This window comes from Mustela nivalis, assembly GCF_964662115.1.
Source record: "Mustela nivalis genome assembly, chromosome: 12".
In the NCBI taxonomy this organism is placed as follows: Eukaryota; Metazoa; Chordata; class Mammalia; order Carnivora; family Mustelidae; genus Mustela; species Mustela nivalis.
Genome location: NC_139031.1, coordinates 46,878,118 through 46,897,690, shown reverse-complemented (window position 1 = coordinate 46,897,690; position 19,573 = coordinate 46,878,118). Strand labels below are relative to the sequence as shown.

The following is a 19,573-nucleotide window of genomic DNA, read 5'->3' as shown; positions in this document are numbered from 1 at the left end:
AGTAAGAGCACAGAGGACTATCTTACTGTCCTTGGTGAGTCTAACACCAGGTATATCATATGTGGATATTTCCTCCCCAAATAAAACTCCAAGGAATACATGTAAACACTATTCATTCTTTACATCTTAATTTCTTTTTCTTTTAAAATGTTCAAAGTAGGAAGCCTGGGTGGCTCAGTTGGTTAAGCATCTGTCTTTGGCTCAGGTCATGACCTCAGGGTCCTGGGATCGAGACCCACATCGCATTGGCTCCTTGCTCAGTGGGGAGAATGCTTCCCCCTTTGCCCCTCCCCCAATTCATGCTCTCCTTGGCACATGCTCTCTCTCTCTCTCTCTCAAATAAATAAAATTGTTTAAAACAGAAGAAGAAGAATAAGAAAACTAAAATGTTCAAAATATTTAAATACTTTTGGGAACATTCAGTGATCCCTTACAGTGTTTCTCTTATGGAAAGCAGCATGCTCTGATTTCAAATATGAGATAAGAGAGAACCTCATTAAGTGCTAGGAAAACTATGTTCAGAAATGGAACGGCAGTTCGTGGGACATCCCGTAGTAAAGATCACAAAATCCTCAACTGCTCTTAGTTGCTGAAGATTCCTTATATTCTCAATAAAGTAAGAATTGCTATGGCATGGATTTGCTAAGGATATTTCATATCATGAACTATAAAATAAATATTGCTATGGAAAAAAAAAGTATCAGGATACCTCAAATATATTGCCCTGACTTGGCACATAGCATATTATACTATCATGAATATAAAAATATAAGAGTAAAAATATATAAGAGTAAAACCAACAAACACATGGAAATGATTTTGAAAAAGATTCAGATGCTCGGGTTTAAATCTGTTAAGCTCCCTACAGAAATACAGAGAAAAAAATTAAAAGTTAAGAAGTTTTGAAAATCAGGATTTGTCATCTTTTGATAATATCCATTATATGTTTTTATATGTGCATCCATGTATAGACACATACACACATGCACACACCAATTTATGTTTATATATGTATGCAAACAGCAAAAAGATCATTATTTTAAAACAGAAGAAGAAGAAGAAAACTAAATAAACTAAATAAATAACTAAATAATGCTAAACATAATATTTATGAGCTAAGAATATTTTTATACAAATTGGTTACTAACATGTTAGAGTCTTCTGGATTTTGTGTTTTAAAAAAAAAATACATTTGAATCATTTAAGTGAAATCGTCTTTAGCTTACCATTCTAAGTACTGCAGCTCATTTCAAATGTTTTTTGTAATTAATGTGGTAATTTATATTTATCTAAAACAAAATAAATTAAATACTGCTACTGGCTTCTTCCCCTGCCCCTCTTGTTCCGCCTTTTTTAAGCTCCCTTGAATTAACCCAGAAGGTAAAAGAAAAAAAATTTTTTAATCTCTGCGGTATCTATATAGGGTTATTCCCTTTTCAACCCATATTAAGTTGAAATGACACATCATTTTTCAGAAAATGTTCTTCTTCATTTTACTGCTATTCCAGGGATGATCCATCCCTTTTCCTCCTTCCCAATTTTTTTTAAAGATTTTATTTATTTATTTGACAGACAGAGATCACAAGTAGGCAGAGAGGCAGGCAGAGAGAGATAGGAGGAAGCAGGCTACCCGCTGAGCAGAGAGCCCGATGCAGGGCTCGATCCCAGGACCCTGAGATCATGACCTGAGCCGAAGGCAGCGGCTTAACCCACTGAGCCACCCAGGCGCCCCCCCAATTTTTTTTTTTTCCTACCCAATAAAGAGCTGTATTATAAGGACCTTTAATTGAACACAGGGGTCGCTGTTGAGTAGTAGAAAGCTTTTTTTTTTTTTCCCTCCTCCCCAGGGGCTGAGTATTTGTAGCTATACCTGCAAAGACTTCTATAAATTAAAAGGTAAATGTTCAACTTGTGTTTATGTAATAGAAAACTGAACTCCAAAGCAACAATGGGCATCAGGTAAACGTATCCAATACAATTCACAGACATAATTGAAAGCATTACAGCCTAATCAGACATCTAAAAGAAAAGCATGCTCAAATGAAATGTCTACAGAATCATTAGTTGGCAGCCATTCTATTACAATCACACATAATGTCAGTGGTGCCTTGAGCCTGTGCCAATGACAACAGCATAAATTTTGCATCTCATTTCTGTGGTCATAAAATTAATGATCAGTTTAAAAATACTTCTTTGTAAAAGTTATTGCGCAAAGAAAAGACATGAATGTGTCCCTGTTATGTACTCACAAGGATAATTATGGGGTTGTTGCTCATTAATACTGTTTCTTGTTTCCCTAGAAAACCATTTGATTTATCCCACAACTTTTAAAAGTTTAATTAACGATACAAAGTTAACAGTCTAAAAGACAATGATCCAAGACTTCCCTTCCTGTAATTTCAGTGGCAACAAAAATATCATGGCAAAAATCAAAGCTGAATCTTACCCACAGCAGCATATTTCTCTGATAAACATTTTTTAAGTTTATAATAGTTGAGTTCAAATCACTATTATCCCTTCCTTATTATATGGTTCATCATCAATTAACATTTTCCTAAATGCCTGGAGATGAAGCCCCCCAACAGCCAACAGTCATGATCTCTACCACTGTGGAAGGTGACGGGACCAATTTACTGCTTGTTTTGTCAAACACATCTGAAACACAATCGGGTAAACATTAAACTAAATAATACACCTTAAACTGAGGTGATAGTCATTCCCCCTTTAGAGCATGAAAGGCAAACTTGAGGATAAAAAGGACTTGAGTGAAAACAAATTAATTTCTAATTCTCTACTCCATTCACTTGTCCAAATTAATTTCTCAAGTAATAACATACAACTAAATTGACAGAATTAAGCATTTAATGTGACACTTCTTACGGGAATCTGTAGTTTAATTCTTCAGACTTTGACGGATTTGGGTCACCACAAAGAAGGAGATTCTGTTCATAACTCATCCGCAATTGGAAGGCTTAACAGCAAGCATACGTGAGGCGGAGCTTTAAAATAAGGATATCATTTCTCAAGCACTACCTCTGAAATATATTTCTACTACTATAGGCCCCATAATTTCAGACATACTTAACACATTTGTACAAGGCCAGAGATGGGGGGAGGGCACAGAGGAAGTTATTTGCTCAGATTTCATTGGTGGGATCACTTTCAACCAAACATATAATTTATTTAAAAGGATAAAGGAAACGAAATTAAACATCATCCAAACTTTTGACTTCTCTGTGCTCTTAAGGATTCCATCAGAACAAACTAAAATGAATCCCTTCTTACCTAACAGTCCAGCTATTTTTAAAAAAGCACTTTAGTCCATTAATAAACTTAGTAACACAAATGAGGTCAAAGGAAATTACTAAGTAAATCTATGTATATTTAACAATATCAATGAAGTCTCAAGGACAAAATCGATTACATATTTTTTAATTAGATGGAAAATATTTTAAAGAAGAAAATTGGAGCTTTTTAAGTACAGCATCTAAAGAGAACTGAAAAACAATAGAGTCACATTTTTAAGCTATAGCCACTAATATTTTACAAATCTGAAAATATCCTCTTGAAATATTTCTCTCGTGTTAATATGTCCTTCTTTCAACAATTTATAAATTCCTCAAAAATTATTTGAAAACTGAATTGTAAATCAAGATTTACTTAAATCCTCTTGATAAATGAAGATGAATCTGAGAATATACATAAATATACTATTTATTGAATGTCAGTAGAGATATATGTCATGCATGGGTATCTTCACATTATTTTAATCATTCTATAAAGAAACTAATCAAACCTAAATTACACTGGAGTAAAAAAAATAAGACTAATATAAGGGCAAGATACAAGTAAAACTTCTTTATCATATATCTAATGGATATTAGAAAATTCTGTCTTATACTCAGTAACAGTCTTTACTCAATTAGTAATATATTTTCATTAGAAAAATAATTACTTCAGGTCACGTTTAAGTGACTTATGACCATGTCATATGACAGTAACAAATTCTAAAATAACCATAATTATTCTAAAATAATTTTAAAAGTAGCTTAATTTTAGTGCATGAAGCCTAAATTCAGGAGTACACTCAATACTATTAGGGTATATTGCAACCAAGAATAGGAAACTAGGGATATTTATCTCATCACACACAATATTTGAAGGATATAAGGAGCTCTCTCTGAGGCGTCTGGGTAGCTCACTCGGTTAAGTGTCTGACTCTTGATTTTTGGCTCAGGTCATGATCTAAAGGTCATGAGATCAAGCCCAGAGTTGTAGTCCATGCTCAGCCTGGAATCAGCTTGAGATTCTCTTTCTCCCCCCTGCCTCTGCCCCATACCCACCCCCTTCTAAATAAATAAATACAATCTTCAGAAAAGATTCTCTCTCCCTCTCCTTCTACCTCTCCCATCGCTCATACACACACTCTGTCTTCCACAAATACATAAATAAATAAAATCTTCAAAAAAAAAAAAAAAAGCCCTCTATATTAGATAGAATGGGCAAAATTTCAAATAAGTAACAGGGACCAGACCAAGCAAGATAGGTTCTAGTTGCTTAGATTCAAATCTTTCCTATATACAAGTAAAATTAAGGAATTAAGAAAATCCACTGATAATTTATTCTAAAGTCACAGTTTATCAGATCTAGACTTGAGTAGAGAAGGAGATATAATCAAGAATCCTTAATAAATTAAAGAAATGAAAGGGAAATTTTCAGATAGCAACTGAAAATTATTATAAACAGCAAACAGAAAATTAACTTAATGAACAAGCTTCAGTATCTAGGAGTTACTGTAATAAAATAAGTTTCTACAAGTTCAAACTGTTCTCACCAAAAAAAAAAAAAAAAAAAAAAAAGGAAATACTTTTTAAAAATCCTCTAAGATCTATGCAGCTTGGTGTTTCAACAACTGTATCAGTTTAACTCATTTTAAGAACTGAAAAACAACAAACTATAAATTCTCTATTGTTAAATCTCAGGATGATGGGGTAGTACCTATGGTGTAAGGGGAGGGAGGAGATACGGAGTAAGGAAGGATGATAAACATCCATGTACATTAGACAAAGAATTAATCCACTAATTAGAAATTAATAACTGAATTAATTCATTTTACTTAACAACACTTTACTTGGTCCTCTTTTCTTCCATTAATGATACTAAAATCATATTTAACTGACATTTTAAAAAGATAAAATAGGTGAAATAGGAATATAAAAGTAAAAAGGAGGAAAACATCCTCTGTTTACTTCACTGTGACCCCATATTGACCTGAGGGGGACAGAGAAAGGGAGGGAGAAAAAGAGAAAGAGCGGGAAAACAGCCAAAAGGAATTCTGCCCAGGTCTGCTTGGATGAAGACAACCCAAAACCCCAAAGAGAAAATGTAAGAAGAAAAACAAAAGCAGCACTATCAAAACATACTTAGGTGAATTTACTCAATGTAGAGATCTGATCATTACTAATGTCCTATTTTTTAAAAAAAGTATCTTGAATAATTACTTTGTAACTATGAAGTCTGTACTAACTTTGCTACTCCTAACTACAGGAATTTATTTTTTTTTTTTTTTTTAGAATAAAGCTGAATATATTTTGAGGGTAAAATGACATAAAATTATTCAGCTTCTCATATTTCTCCAAGGTATATACCTAATTTAACCATAGGCTTACTTTTAAGCAGTCACTCTTGGTGATTAGTTAACTCAACACAGGAGTAGTGGACTCAAATGGCTTATTCTGAGAAAGATGGTTATGGGGAATCTCTGAATTCTGTGATGTTTGAACTCCTATTCTAGGCTCATTTTTCACTTTCTATCAAATACTAGCAATTTCCATTCTCTTTAGAGGCAAAGACGTATCTCAGCAAAATAATTTTAATATCTACACATCTGAACAAGTCATAAACCAGAATACCAAAAGCAAAGTTCCTACCCAATTATTGAATCATATAGTTATACAATGACTTCATTATTGTGCTTTCTTAGCTTAAAATTTTTAAATATACTAGCAATTAAGCCACAATGAGAGTTTGATAAATTATCACTGGAACAGAGTATGTCTTTTAAGACAGAACCTGAAATCTAGTATTCCTCTATGAACAGTGCTGTATAAATGTTATAATAAGAACACATAAACTGGGGCGCCTGGGTGGCTCAGTGGGTTAAAGCCTCTGCCTTCGGCTCAGGTCATGGTCTCAGGGTCCTGGGATGGAACCCCGCATCGGGCTCTCTGCTCAGCAGGGAGCCTGCTTCCTCCTCTCTCTCGGCCTGCTTCTCTGTCTACTTGTGATCTCTGTCTGTCAAATAAATAAATAAAATCTTAAAAAAAAAATAAAAGAACACATAAACTCATTATTTCTATATTCAATTAAGCAAAATGCAGATGATTAAACCCACAGTTCAGGACTGGATGTCAAGTACAAAAAAGTGGGTATATGTGGGGAAGAAGAGTTTCCTGCTCTTCTCTTTGATAGTGTTAAAATTTTCCATATGAAAAAAAAAATCTCATTCCCTCCAATCACATCGATCTTGATGATTTAATGCGAAAAGAAACTATGGGGGCGCCTGGGTGGCTCAGTGGGTTAAAGCCTCTGCCTTCGGTTCAGGTCATGATCCCAAGGTCCTGGGATTGAGCCCCACATCGGTCTCTCTGCTCAGCGGGAAGCCTGCTTCCTCCTCTCTCTCTCTCTCTCTGCCTGCCTCTCTGCCTAATCATGATCTCTGTCTGTCAAATAAATAAATAAAATCTTAAAAAAAAAGAAAAGAAAAGAAAAGAAACTATGGCTTCCTTATAACTGTTTGAATTTAGGTCTGCCTGGTGAAGTACTTCATTTATGGAAACTATCATTACTTTCTCCCTTATCAGTTGGTAGAAATAGGAATTACTCAGTGGTGTCTGTTAACCCCAGTTAGAAGATGCCATACTGTTTTTCCTAAACCCAGATCCTAACTCCTCATTGGTTAGCTGACCTCATGTTGTGACCCTCATCCCAGCATCCATAGGCTCCAGGTCATGATCTATGAATTAGCATCCTGGAAGTGAGGGACGTACCCAGTTTCCCTTATAGAACTGAAGACGTGAAGGAGTAGGAACTTCCTTTGCCCTTCCTGATTTGGTTTTCAATACGTTAAGCAACCATCCCTTAAATCTAAAGGAAGTCAATCAGGTTACCAGCACTCTTCACATACTGTGAAAAAATTAAGTTCAACCCCTTCTCTGAAAATTTCTATAGCATACATTTATTCATACTAAAAGAATCACAATAATAAAAACAAGTATTTGAAAAAGATTTTACTCATCCTTTCAAGCAAAAACTGATACTGTTTTAAGACAATCACTCTTTAAAAACATTACCTATGAGCAGTGAGCCACAGGCCCTCCTGATCCCATCACAGCTATAAAATCATCTCTGCTGGGTTAAATGGTGTTAGCTTAGTGTCTCACCTCTTCTCTCCCAGATTATTCCATGTATACCTGCAAGTTCATACTTCTCTTAACAAAGTTCTGCCACAATGTGAAAAAACATTAAAGCACCTAAGAATATTAAATACATAAGATTTCTGCATCAGGAGACTGTGCAGACTAGATTCTGGATATGCTTTTTAATTTTTTTCTCAGCAGGGGGAGCTAGCACTCTCATGTTGAAAGTCTAAGTATACAATATGGAAATTTAAATTTTGATCCCAACTATCAAATTTCAGTATGTTTTAGATTACCCTACTGAACATCTCCACAAGGATAAAATATTTCAAGGTGGACAAACTTAAGGATTTACCTTTGTCTTGAAAGTCCTGAAGATAGCTGGAAAAAAAAAGCAAGAATATTATATTTTAAAATGAGGGTTGACAAATCGAAACAAGGTTTATACATTGGCAATAATTCACACCTATTTTAAAATATGTAACATAAAGACACGTTTAGAGAAAAAAGCACTTCCTATCCTGAAATGACAATTCCAAAAGCCTTATGGATTTATAACAAAAGTATAAAAACCCAAGATACAGTCATAGCATTAAAATCTTTAGTATCCATGATATACATTATATTTATTCATTTCCATATCTAGAGGTATTTATATTAAAATTCTCAACCTACCTTTGTCCTATTATTTAAACCAAATATGTCTTCAATAATTAAACAGTTGGATTTTACTAGAATGCTTAGAAAAATATATAATCAAGAACCTTAAAAAAAGATAATATGATAAGCATGTCAGTTTTTAAAAACTATCATAGAGGACATATATTTTGTCCTTTAAAATATTTAACACCAATTCAGTTAGGACATAAAGAAAGGTAATTCCAAGATAATTCTTTATTAAAATGTTAACTACGAAGCTGCTTCTAAGTAAGAAATAAAAAACAGCAAGTAAGTGACTTACATAGACTTTACATCTTTTATCTTCTTAATAAGGGATTCTCTCTTTTCCTTTGCTTTCTTGGATAAATTTTCCCCTCTCAGTGTGTCTGCCACAAATGTTTCAACATCTAAACCATGAAATATAAGAAACAGGATACAAATTATAGGAAAGAATCATTTTTTGTGAAGACAAATAAGACAATGATTGTTTCTACCCATAAGTGTTAATATCTGTACAATTTGTTACAGTTATTTATCAATCCAAAGCATAACAGTTGAAATATGTTTCAAATACTAAGTTGGACAAATCTGCTCACCACTTAGCTAATAAAATTTGTATGCTCTACTTATGCTTAGCACAGCAAATGCTATTTGGATGTTTGGCATCATTAAACCAGAGAGAAGCTCACAAGTTTTAATAAACTATGGTGCCCCATAAAACAAATTCTCACATATAAAAGCAAGCACAGAGCTTTTATGCATGTGTTACTATCATTTTGTAAGCTCCTGTATAAACGGGTCATTCACAATATTATATCAATATAAGCTAATGTCTCTGGCAAGGGCCTGTTTTTTCCAGTGTAATCCATTTTCAAGTATGTGCAATATTTAATGTTTTAAAGGAAAAAATAAATCCATTCTTCTAGCCAAGATTCCAAATCAAACCCTCTTCCTTCCTACCTGCCCCATCCATTCTACCAACCACCTTAAAAAAAAAAAAAAAAAACAGATCGTCTGCTATGTGGTTTTGTGTGTTCTTGCTTTCTGCCTGGGTATTACCACCTGGAAATATTTCTTTAAATAAACGAAGAAGTGGCAAAGGTAGATTCATCCACTATTTAAAAATATAGTAACCTAGAAATAAGATTTCCATGGTTTCATATAACATTTCCACTTAAAATTTAATAAACTTGTAAATTATTCTGCTTTCTAGTTCTTTCTAGTACAAAATTCCAACTAGTCTTTACTGGTTTGACTTTATAATAGCCCCATTCATATTGTTCATGAACCATAGTGCAACTTTAAGTTAATTTTATATTCAGATGTTCAAATCTTACTTTGAGATATCTCATATAAAGGATACCATAAAAAAATTTTAAAGTAGGATGAGTACAAACCATCCATATTTCATATTGAAGAGATGTATGTATGTTTTATTTTCTTTTTATTCTCTGTCCCCTCTTTTTATTTCTCTGTCCCCTAACTCACACTGATAAAAAGACAGTATCAAAGCATATAATAGTATATGTAATTAATTCAAAGCATTAAAATAGTCTTTCAACTGTACTTATAATTAACAATTTAGAACCCAGTATTTGAGATAGAATGTTGTAATCGATTTTAAATTCTTCATTACAATAGTATCTTGATCCAATAAGCAAAGGTGATTAAACTGTTATCCCAAACATTCATAATAAATGTATAATGATCATTTTTCACTAAATCAATATGACAAGTGAAAGAATTAAAATTTAGTCTTGGAATAATTTTTTTAAAGTAGCTTTCTTGTTCAAAGTCCATTACTGACTAATATTACACGTATGTATCAAAACGAAATGAAAGCAAAATGCCACAGCTTCTCTTTACTTAAGCTGTCCATATTTTGAAGAGGAGATTATATAGACATAATCCATAACCAGGGCAACTTAGAGCCAGACTTCTACTGTGAGTTCGAAATAATGAAACTTACTTAAACACACACACACACACACACACACACACACACAAAAGCACTCTCCTTTAAACTCTTTAAATTTTGTATCCAGGGAAACAAGCAACCTTTGGACATTCAGACATTAGCTGAAATGGAGATCACTGGCTTCTCTGAGACGGTGACAGTACACCTACTCAAAAAGTAGAATAAGGGAAGAAGTAGCACGTCTACTGCTGATTCTTTCATCCAACCGGACTCAATACTTGGGAGAGTCTCTGGCACAAAGACTGGAGAATAGTCTGCTTAATGTTAGTTTCACTCAGTGTCTGTATTTAATTCCCTCATCCACAAGTATTTAATTGCCTATTTTACACTTTCATTACACAATCCAAATTTAAACAAACAGGATCTATTTTCTATCTCCGGAAGCAATAGCAGAAGGAATTACAGCCCAAGAGTTATTTCTTTAAAAGGTCGTTTCAGTTCTATAAAAACTCAGAAAACAGAAAAAGCTCCAATGCTCTATACAGGGTTTCCTAACACTGCCAAAAAATATTTTTAAAATTCTGACCCATGCTATTTTATGAGGAAATGCTTGTCGAAAGAGTGTGAGACTGCTAGGAGAACCGTGTTGTTTGTTTGTTGAGAGGGAGAAGATTCCAAGATCTGGCAAGGGAAAACATCTATAGTTTTAGAGTAATCTTGATGTATTCTTAAGCTAATCCCAGAAAAGGGGTTTAAGGCAACTAAAAAGATTTAATAAACACTGAATTTTTTAATTAATTATTTCCCAAGGAGAGACGAGTGTAAGAACCGTTTTTGCTGTTTTCTTGTGTTTTTTTTTCTTTTTTAACAGATAAGTTAGGAATTTGAAAGTGGAATTGATTCCTGAAATCTTAAGTTTGTTGGTGCCCACAGATTCCGTCGATTTTGAAGTTTTTGATATCTGGGCTATTTCTTAAAATCCACACTGTGCCCATTTATTTTCGAATTGAAAAGAAACAGCCTGTCCCAGGCACCGACACCCTCTGGATGCATGGGGGACTCTTCCGCCGCGTCCCTGCGCAAAGCAGGGACCCTGCTCGCCCAGCGCAAAGACTGGGCAAGCGCTCAGCTGTTACTCCGGGCTTTCCTGGGAGACACTTCCGCTCCGCGTTCCTCGAACACTCGACACTTGGGAGTGTTAAACCCCCGGGGTTCCCGTCCTAGGAGCTGTGAGCAGGGAGCACGGGTTTGGGGCAGCGCCCTCGCCAGACAAATGGAACTGAATCTGCGGCTTTGTAGCTCAGAGCCAGGGTAATATTTCAAAAGCGGGCAATAAAAGTCCTGGACGAATCAAGCGCTCCTCTGGCTGGTTGGAGAAGAGATTTGAAGCTTTTTATTGTGCTGTGAATAGCCCTGCAAAACGGTAAACTAGCAAGCGCGTTAGCCCTCTTCTACCTTCCTTTAGGGGTCGTGTCCCTCGGTTGATATGTAGATTTCACTGACTGCAGACTGCCTGTAATTCGGGGAACAGTGGTAATTCGATTGTAAGAAAAGGTCAGCCTGCCTCCTCCCCAGCCTCTCTGTCTGGCGAGTCAGAATTCCTCTTCTTCAGAGGGAGGGGTATCAAGTCACGCAGGCACTCATCCAAGCTTGGGGACCCGCCTGGCCCGCACCGATAAAGCAGTTCCGGGGAGCCCCAATGCTGCAGCACCCCACCCGCAGCCACGCAGACTTCGGGTCAGTGCTGCTGGCATTTAACCCCAGAATCAGGCTCGGCTCCATCAGCCTCTGCCCCCGCGTCATCACCAAGGAAAAAGTTATCCCAGAGACTGTAAATGTGGTGATTTTTCTTCCTTTTACACCTTAACACTGCCAAGAATAAACCTTATCTCCCGGTACAACTGTAAAGATCTGGGGGAGAGGGCCCTCAGAAGATCAGACTTACAACTGCTCTGTCGATAACTGTTAAGGTCTCAAAACAAAATTAAAAGATGACATCATGTCTTGGCCCAGCAATCTCAAGCAGTTTAAGTTGGAAACCTCTCAAAAGCCAGCACAACCCCTAAGAGGCAAACACAGCACACACCAAACCATGGAATGGCATTCTAATTTCCTCTTTTTTTCTTTTTCAGGAAAAACTGCCTACCTCCCACGTCTTTCCCTATAAGTCCAAGTGGCTAGAACAGGTATCTAATAGAGAGAGAGAGACTCTGACTGCTTTCTACCACCTTCCATTTGGATCACATAGTGAAAAACTTGAACCCACAAAAGCTTAGAGCAATTTTTAAATTCTGGCAAACAAAAAAATAAACTGCCACCCTTTCAAAGCTCAGTACCTAGGTTCCCACTTTTGAAGAAAGCTGAGGTTTGGCCACTTGCCCTCAACCATGCTTGACCAGCAAGCAGCCTGGAATAGGACTTCCTGGGAGCTTGGAAATAAGTCACAAAGGTAGCACTTGATGTCTTCTGCCTCCTTTCCCAACCACCCAATACCACCTTGAGAAGGTTTGCCTGCATACACACACACACACACACACACACACAGCCTCTGTGATGGCCTGACTTGTACAGGAGGGCCAAGAATTGGACTGAATCCACTACCATTTGCTCAGCTCCAGATCAATAACATAAGTGTAAAACCAATCACACCTCACCCCCAAATGGCTTTACTTACTGAATTCCACACCCTCCTTACTTTATGAATTGGGCCAGGTTTTACTATGTATTCACTAAGGTACTATTACAAAACTTAATATGGTAAGAATCCCAGCCAAACTTTAAGCTGACATCAGAACAAAAGGAAAAATAAGCTGTTCTTCTCTGTTAAAAGGGGGGTACAGTCTGACCAAATACCTACTGGTAAAAACATGAAAATCAATTAAACTGGGCACATGTAGATCAATGCCCAAAGTTGGAAAATGGCTAAGTGAAAAGTTATTGATTCTCTAATCAATGTCTTTCCTTGATTATATAGCACTTTTACAGGTTATGGTTGAACTGTGGATTTTCTAAACATGGGAGAGACACGAGCAAGCACAAGGAGTTCTCATAGTACAATAAGGAAAACAGTCCTGAGTCTTAAAATTCAATCATCTGACAAAATCTTCAAAATTGGCTTTGGGAGCTCCATGATTTATTTTGATAGAAAACTGGGCTGTTGAAGAATACAGATGAACATGTTTCCCCCTCTAAAAGATGACTCTTGATAAATAACACCTCATAATAATCAAAGTCTTTTTACCACGCATTTTCAAAGAAGCCACAGTGAATAACACATTAGTCTGAGATTTACACTATATTCACTGTTAGGTAGCATCTATTGTAATGTGTTCAGTATGTGATTGAAAAAGAAATGTAAACTCAGTGGAATGAAAAAGATAGACTTGGCTTTAATTGAAAAAGACAAACTAAGTGAATAATGAGTATATAAAAACTAGCCTATGCCACTTTTATCACCCATATATGACACTTAATCTTAAATTTATGAGAGACAACTGAAGTGTGTTTCAAATCACCAGAGGCTTTTCCTACACTGTTGTTTCTATCCTCCTTCTAGTAATACTTTAATGTAGAGATAAACCTATTTGGTAATTTCTTCTCATTTTTTTAATATATTTAGATGCCTTTTTTTTTTTTAAAGAAACCCAGTGATAACTTGGGTTGAGTAACTATAAAAATTGTACATATCAGAGATGAAAATACTTTCAATGGAAAGTGAGGTTGGAAAACAAGCCAGCCAAAGATCCCCTCCCAAGAATAAGTAGGACATTATATGCTTAATAGAGGAAAATAATTTTCTTAACATCACATCTTAATACATCTATGCTATTTGACCCATAATAAGAAATTATAAAATTTTGTTCCTTTGATTTACATATATTCCTGTTTCTTGAAGAGAAAACCTTAGAGGCATGATAAACGGATTTCACTTCAAGATCAAATGTCCTCATAGCACCTTTATGCTCATTAGTTATCACTGCCAAAATGGGGAAGGCTTGTTCTCACTCTGTAAGAAAATCCAGGTGCTAAAGAAGTAGGTGACTATTGGTGACTCAGTAGGTGGCACTCTTCCCTTTACATACTCAGCCAATGCCCCAGAAGCAAATTATGGACACTAGATGTACCATAAATAATTCTCATAGGAAAAACAAACCCAAATGTTGACCAAATTATAAATGGAATTTAAGAAAGGTGGAAATCAAACCATACTATTCTTAGCACTGAAAAAAAATCCCCCTCTATTTCAGCGGAATTGCATTCTTTATCTTGTGCCCCTAAAGGGATTATCCATTTTAATGTGTGAAGTTTAAAAAAAAAAAAAAAATGTTCTGGAAATCCCCAGTAGGGAAAAACGCAATATTTCTAATCAAGACTGCCCTGTGCGGGGGGGGGGGGGGGGGGGGGGGTGTTCAAGGTCACTTTGGAGAAACCATATAGCCACTTTGTTTATTGTTTGTTTAGATTTTCAGAGTACTGACAAGCACTATTTTCTCCTATCAGCATTGGTTTCATCTTCTAACTTCATAAAAAGAAACTTACATCCTCTTACAGCTTTTCTCTTCAAACATGTTGTCCTAAAACAAATATCTGATTGCAAACTACTAACACTCCAGTATTCAAAGGATGGTTAAACAAATGAAGGGGGTTGGGAACCTGTGGTTCTAGTTCCTCTCACTTTCTCGCCTGCCTGGAGGAACAACCCACATAAATCAAGATTATTCTCGCTGTTGTCCTAGTCAAAATATTTGGATGTAGGAAAAGATTAAATGGGCAAGATCTGAAATTATCCATTGATTCCAATTATCCAGGCTAAACCTGTTCTTCCATTGTTGTGAAAAAAAAAAAATTACAGATTGTCTATAGCGCATAGGCAGTTCAAAATTTGCTTTTAACAAAAATCTATAACCTTTTTTCTATTCATGTAACAAAAGAATACAACACCTTTACAAGAAGTATAGGCTTTCAAGATTTAATATACTGATTCCAGAGAAATATATATCTCTAACAGTCAAAACCATATAGCCACTTTTTCAAGAGTATCATTAAATGTGAGTTAAGAATGATAGCATCTATGGGTTTTTGCATTTCTATAGAATGTTTTAGAGGGGAAAGAATGAGAAGAGAGGAGAACAAATAGTGAAGGGAAGCCTAAAACTGCTATAATTAGAAAGAAAAGTAAAGAGAAAGAAAATAATATAAACTGATAAGAATACATTGAGCACCTATTTCTATCAAGCAGTCCAGATGTCAAGCATTTAACACAGGACATATAATGATTTGAGTAATAGGCACACAGAACACAAAGGGAAATGTCTGAGCAACATTATTTTGATAGGCATTATCTTTTGACTTTACTTCCTTGTTTTCTGTAGACAAAGATTTGAAGTGCCTGAAAAGTTTAGGTCCTTATCTTCTCTACATGGGAATTCTAGCATGGTGTCAAGCATTCTCAGAGTACTCAACTATTAACTACAACCATCACTACTAATACCTCCTTCTTAGTTTCAAAGAAAGTATCAGGTAATGCAGTAATCCCCAAAATTCAAACTAATGTTCTCCCTCTATAGTTGTAGTAATCTTAAATCTAACCTACTATTACCCAAAACACTTGAATTATGCAAATACTCATGCACAATCCGAACAGAATTTTTTGGATGGAAAATGTGAAAAGGCTGCTGAGAACCTTTATTCTTGCAACCTTTCCTATCTCCAAAAAGATTTTAATTACAGTCAAACACAAAATGTTAACAACTTTCTTTGAATAATACGTTAAAAAAGGAAACTGAAAAACACTAGTTTCTTTAAAAAGTATAGACAGATATTCCCTCAAATCCATACCTCTTGAAAATGTCCTCTGAATATAAAGTATAAGTCAAAGTTTAAAGATTAATTTTAATTTTTAAAATTTAATATTTTAAATTTTCATATTTGATTTTAACACTTTATGTGCTTTACATGTGATTTGTTTAATAATATGAAATACTGAAAGCTTGACTTTTATTTATTTTTTTTATTAACATATGATGTATTATTAGCCCCAGGGCTACTGTTCTGTGAATCACCAGGTTTACACACTTCACAGCACTCACTATAGCACACACCCTCCCCAATCCCCAATGTCCATAACCCAGCCACCCTCTCCCTGCCCCCTTCCCCACTAGCAACCCTCTGTTTTGAAAACCTGACTTTTAAAGATAACTTTTAAAACACTCATTTTAGACATTATGCAGGTATATTAACAGACTAAAGAGAGAGAAGTGGCTAAGTATATAGGAAGTTAGCATTGGTAGATAATTTAAATATAATAAGCTTGCAGCAAATTATATACATAAGGGCCACATGAAATATTTGTAATTTATGGGAATCAGAAAATAATGAGTCTCATACTATCGACAAAAGTATGGTTATGGGGGGGGGGGCGCCTGGGTGGCTTAGTGGGTTAAAGCCTCTGCCTTCGGCTCAGGTCATGATCCCAGGGTCCTGGGTTCGAGACCCGCATTGGGTTCTCTGCTCAGCAGGGAGCCTGCTTTCTCCTCTCTCTGCCTGCCTCTCTGCCTCCTTGTGATCTCTGTCTGTCAGATAAATAAATAAAATCTTAAAAAAGAAAAGTATGATTATGGACCCAAATAGCAAACTGCCTCCTGTTGGAGCTCTCAGGCTTTTTAAAGGTGTGCACCCATAGGTCTGTACTTAATGATAAACACTTCTCCAGTCTGGCTATTAAAATAGTAGCCTAAACATGAAACTCCAGCATTGTAACAATGAAAATGTTAACTGTAGCAAAAATCAGTACTCGTGGGAAACTCTCATACAGTGGAGTAAAAGCTGCCTCAAATCAAGTCTTTATAGTTCTTTATATTTCTCTTAGTGGTACCCATTAATGACAATAAGCATTCTTAAGAGTAAAATACTATCCCACCACAAATGCATTTATCACACTGTAATCGTGTTTAGACAAACCTAAGTCTGCATTCATACGCTATTGGTTTTATTCTCTTAATCATATTCATGATGCTAACGAGCAAAACAGCATATTAGGAGATTTGGTCTCACACTATAATAGCAACTTACTTAAAATGTCACATTTTAGATATTAATTTTTAAAGTTAAAATAAGCAACTTGGAAGAAACATCTAAAAGAAACTCTTCTAATCCAGCTATTCATGACCAATATTTAAAGATAAATACTTGAGACAACTAAGGTAAAACCATCAAAATTCAGTTTCTAGAATTCTGATGAACCTAATGACAAAATAAATGATGGTAAGAATTTCGGAGCATCAGGATGGGTAAGATTTGTGCTACCCTGAAAAGATGTATTCTCTACTTTGTGCAGAAATATGCCTCTCCATTCCCTAGCAGAGTAATGAAGGAGTGGATTCGTAATATCCTTGAAGAACCGCATCTTGAACTCCTAGCGTAAGTTCCTATAAATGGTCATTTAGAACTGAAAAGGGGAAGATGAGGGTGCAAAGATGAAGTACTTTCATCGTGTGACACAGGAAGTTGGACCTTAACACATACTTCCTTTTTTATTTTCATGTTACTCAGGCTGAAGACAAGTGGGCATTTGAGAATCAGGCCCTCTTTGAAAGTCTTAAATATGAGCGCAATGAACGTTTAAGAAAAAAAAAGAGTTTTCGAAATGACAAAACCTTGCGTCCCACAACCTCTAACACCTGTAGCTCAGACATCTTTCTGCATCTTTACACCCTTCTCCTCCATTGGCCAGGCTCCCGAAGAACAACTTCTTCGACTTCTGAGCCCTTCCCAGTTCTCAGACACGCACTCACGACCATTCCCTCTCCCCTCCTCTCCCTTCTCTCTCTCTCACACACACACACGCACACGACGTCCTCACGATGCATACAGAACTGCCGTGATCCCGTTAGTCTAGCCCATCCGGGGGGGCTTCCCCAGCACCCCTGAACCAAATTTCAACACACGCCCACTCCCTTCTCAGACCCCGCTTCCCCTTTCCCAGTCCTGCTCCCACTGGCCGGGAGACCTGGGAAGCGTGGGGAGGGAGGGCGGAGACGCTGAATGCTTCTGTCCCCACCGGCTCGCCGTCCCCTCGCCCCCGCCCCCGCCCCAGCAGCGCTGCCCGCCCCCTTTACCCCCCGGGCTCTTTACCTGCCAACAGGTTCCTAATTTCCTCAGGGAGGGGGTAGGGAGAGGAGGTGCTGCTGGGGTTGGGCATGTTAGGGAGCGCGGGGCGTGCGGGGAAAAGACCTGCGCTGAAAGGGGGACCGACGGGCTGAGGTTGCGGCTGCGACCTAGACTCGGACTAGCGGTCCCGGTAAGGACAGCGGTGCTACGAGTCCGGACACTGCCGGGTCGGGACTCACAACAAGGAAGTCCCTGAAGCCCTAGCCAGCAGCTGCTGGACTCTCGGCCCAGCCCCGCCCGGCAGATAGGGGCGGGGCGCTGGGCTGGGAGGAGACCCGAAGCGCCTGAGGAGCCCAACTGCGCATGTGTCCTATGGTTTTCCTAGCCTCGGAAAAGAGCCTCCGGACAGACCACACCCACCCCTACGTAAGGGAGCGGGAGGAGCGGCTGGTGGGAAGGGAGCGGACGGGGGCTGCATCACCTGATCTGCAGCCTGAAGCGCCTTGCAGCCATTTTGGTTACTGGTACCTCCACAACCGCTGACCATTTCTCCAGGATCCCGAAAAATAAGTTATCCATAGTGCCCCTAATTTTCCGACTAAAGGACTTCTAGCCAAAGGTCAGCCCCGCCGAGGTTTAACACCTCACGTGGTAAACCCACAAGGAATTTTCGGCCGCCCTAGACTATTGTGGCCTTCTTTGTCCGATTGAATGAGGTAACCAAGTCCCATCTTCCGCCAGTCTTCCCTGGGAAGCCGTCTGGAGCTGCTCCAGAGAGCTGATTGGTTCTTAAATTACTTTTCTACCTAATTCTTATTGTTGGGGCGACTTCCCCACTATGAACGAAGAGTGAGAAGTTCTAGTCACTATCCTTTTGAGTTAAAAAATAAAAAGGCATAGATACTACTGTCCCATCTATAAGCATCCAAAAAAAAAAAAAATTGCTGATTAGTAGAATGGAATTATAAAAGGTGTTCGCTCCAACCTGATTGACAGATATTTATTGCAGGTCTTCTATCTATAAATCTTCTTAGGGTTTCTCTAAAACCCAAAAGACACGTTCTGGTGCCTTTAAAGTGTGTGTGTGTGTGTGTGTGTGTGTGTGTGTGTGTGTGTTTTATACACTGTATATATATATATTCTCTATATATGTATATTCTGAGTGTGTGTGTGTGTGTGTGTGTTGCATTCCATCTTCCTCCCGGAGTATGGGAACTGCTGCCCTGACAAAGCTTTCCTTCATGCTACTATTGTATTTTGAAGGTTGTAGTGTGGTGTGTGGTGTATAAATTGCTTACTTCTCTACCCTGAGGCCCTCACATGATCAACAGTCCTTAAACTTCAGTTTTCATTAGAATGATAGAGAATTTATTAACAATGCAGATTCTCAAGTTCCACTCCCAGAGATTCTGATTCTGTCCATTTAGAAGGGGGCCTGAGTATTTCCATTTTAAATAAACCTCTCAGT

The 19,573-nt window shown here is 37.1% G+C and overlaps 1 protein-coding gene across 5 annotated transcripts in view; it reads right to left on the bottom strand.

Moving 5' to 3' along the window:
• The window catches only part of SKAP2 (src kinase associated phosphoprotein 2), a 172,079-nt gene extending 153,546 nt beyond the window's left edge, over positions 1-18,533 (bottom strand). The window contains exons 1-3 of one of the 5 annotated variants that reach the window (XM_082693203.1): positions 18,130-18,533; positions 8,380-8,485; positions 7,774-7,799 (exon numbers count right to left, since the gene is read on the bottom strand). In XM_082693203.1, the coding sequence (XP_082549329.1) occupies positions 7,774-7,799; positions 8,380-8,485; positions 18,130-18,196 (199 nt within the window). In that variant the 5' untranslated portion in view covers positions 18,197-18,533. The remainder of the gene's footprint in view (positions 1-7,773; positions 7,800-8,379; positions 8,486-18,129) is intronic. The other 4 variants (XM_082693204.1, XM_082693202.1, XM_082693206.1 and 1 more) reach the window with 4 other exon arrangements.
• Positions 18,534-19,573: the final 1,040 nt, after the last annotated feature.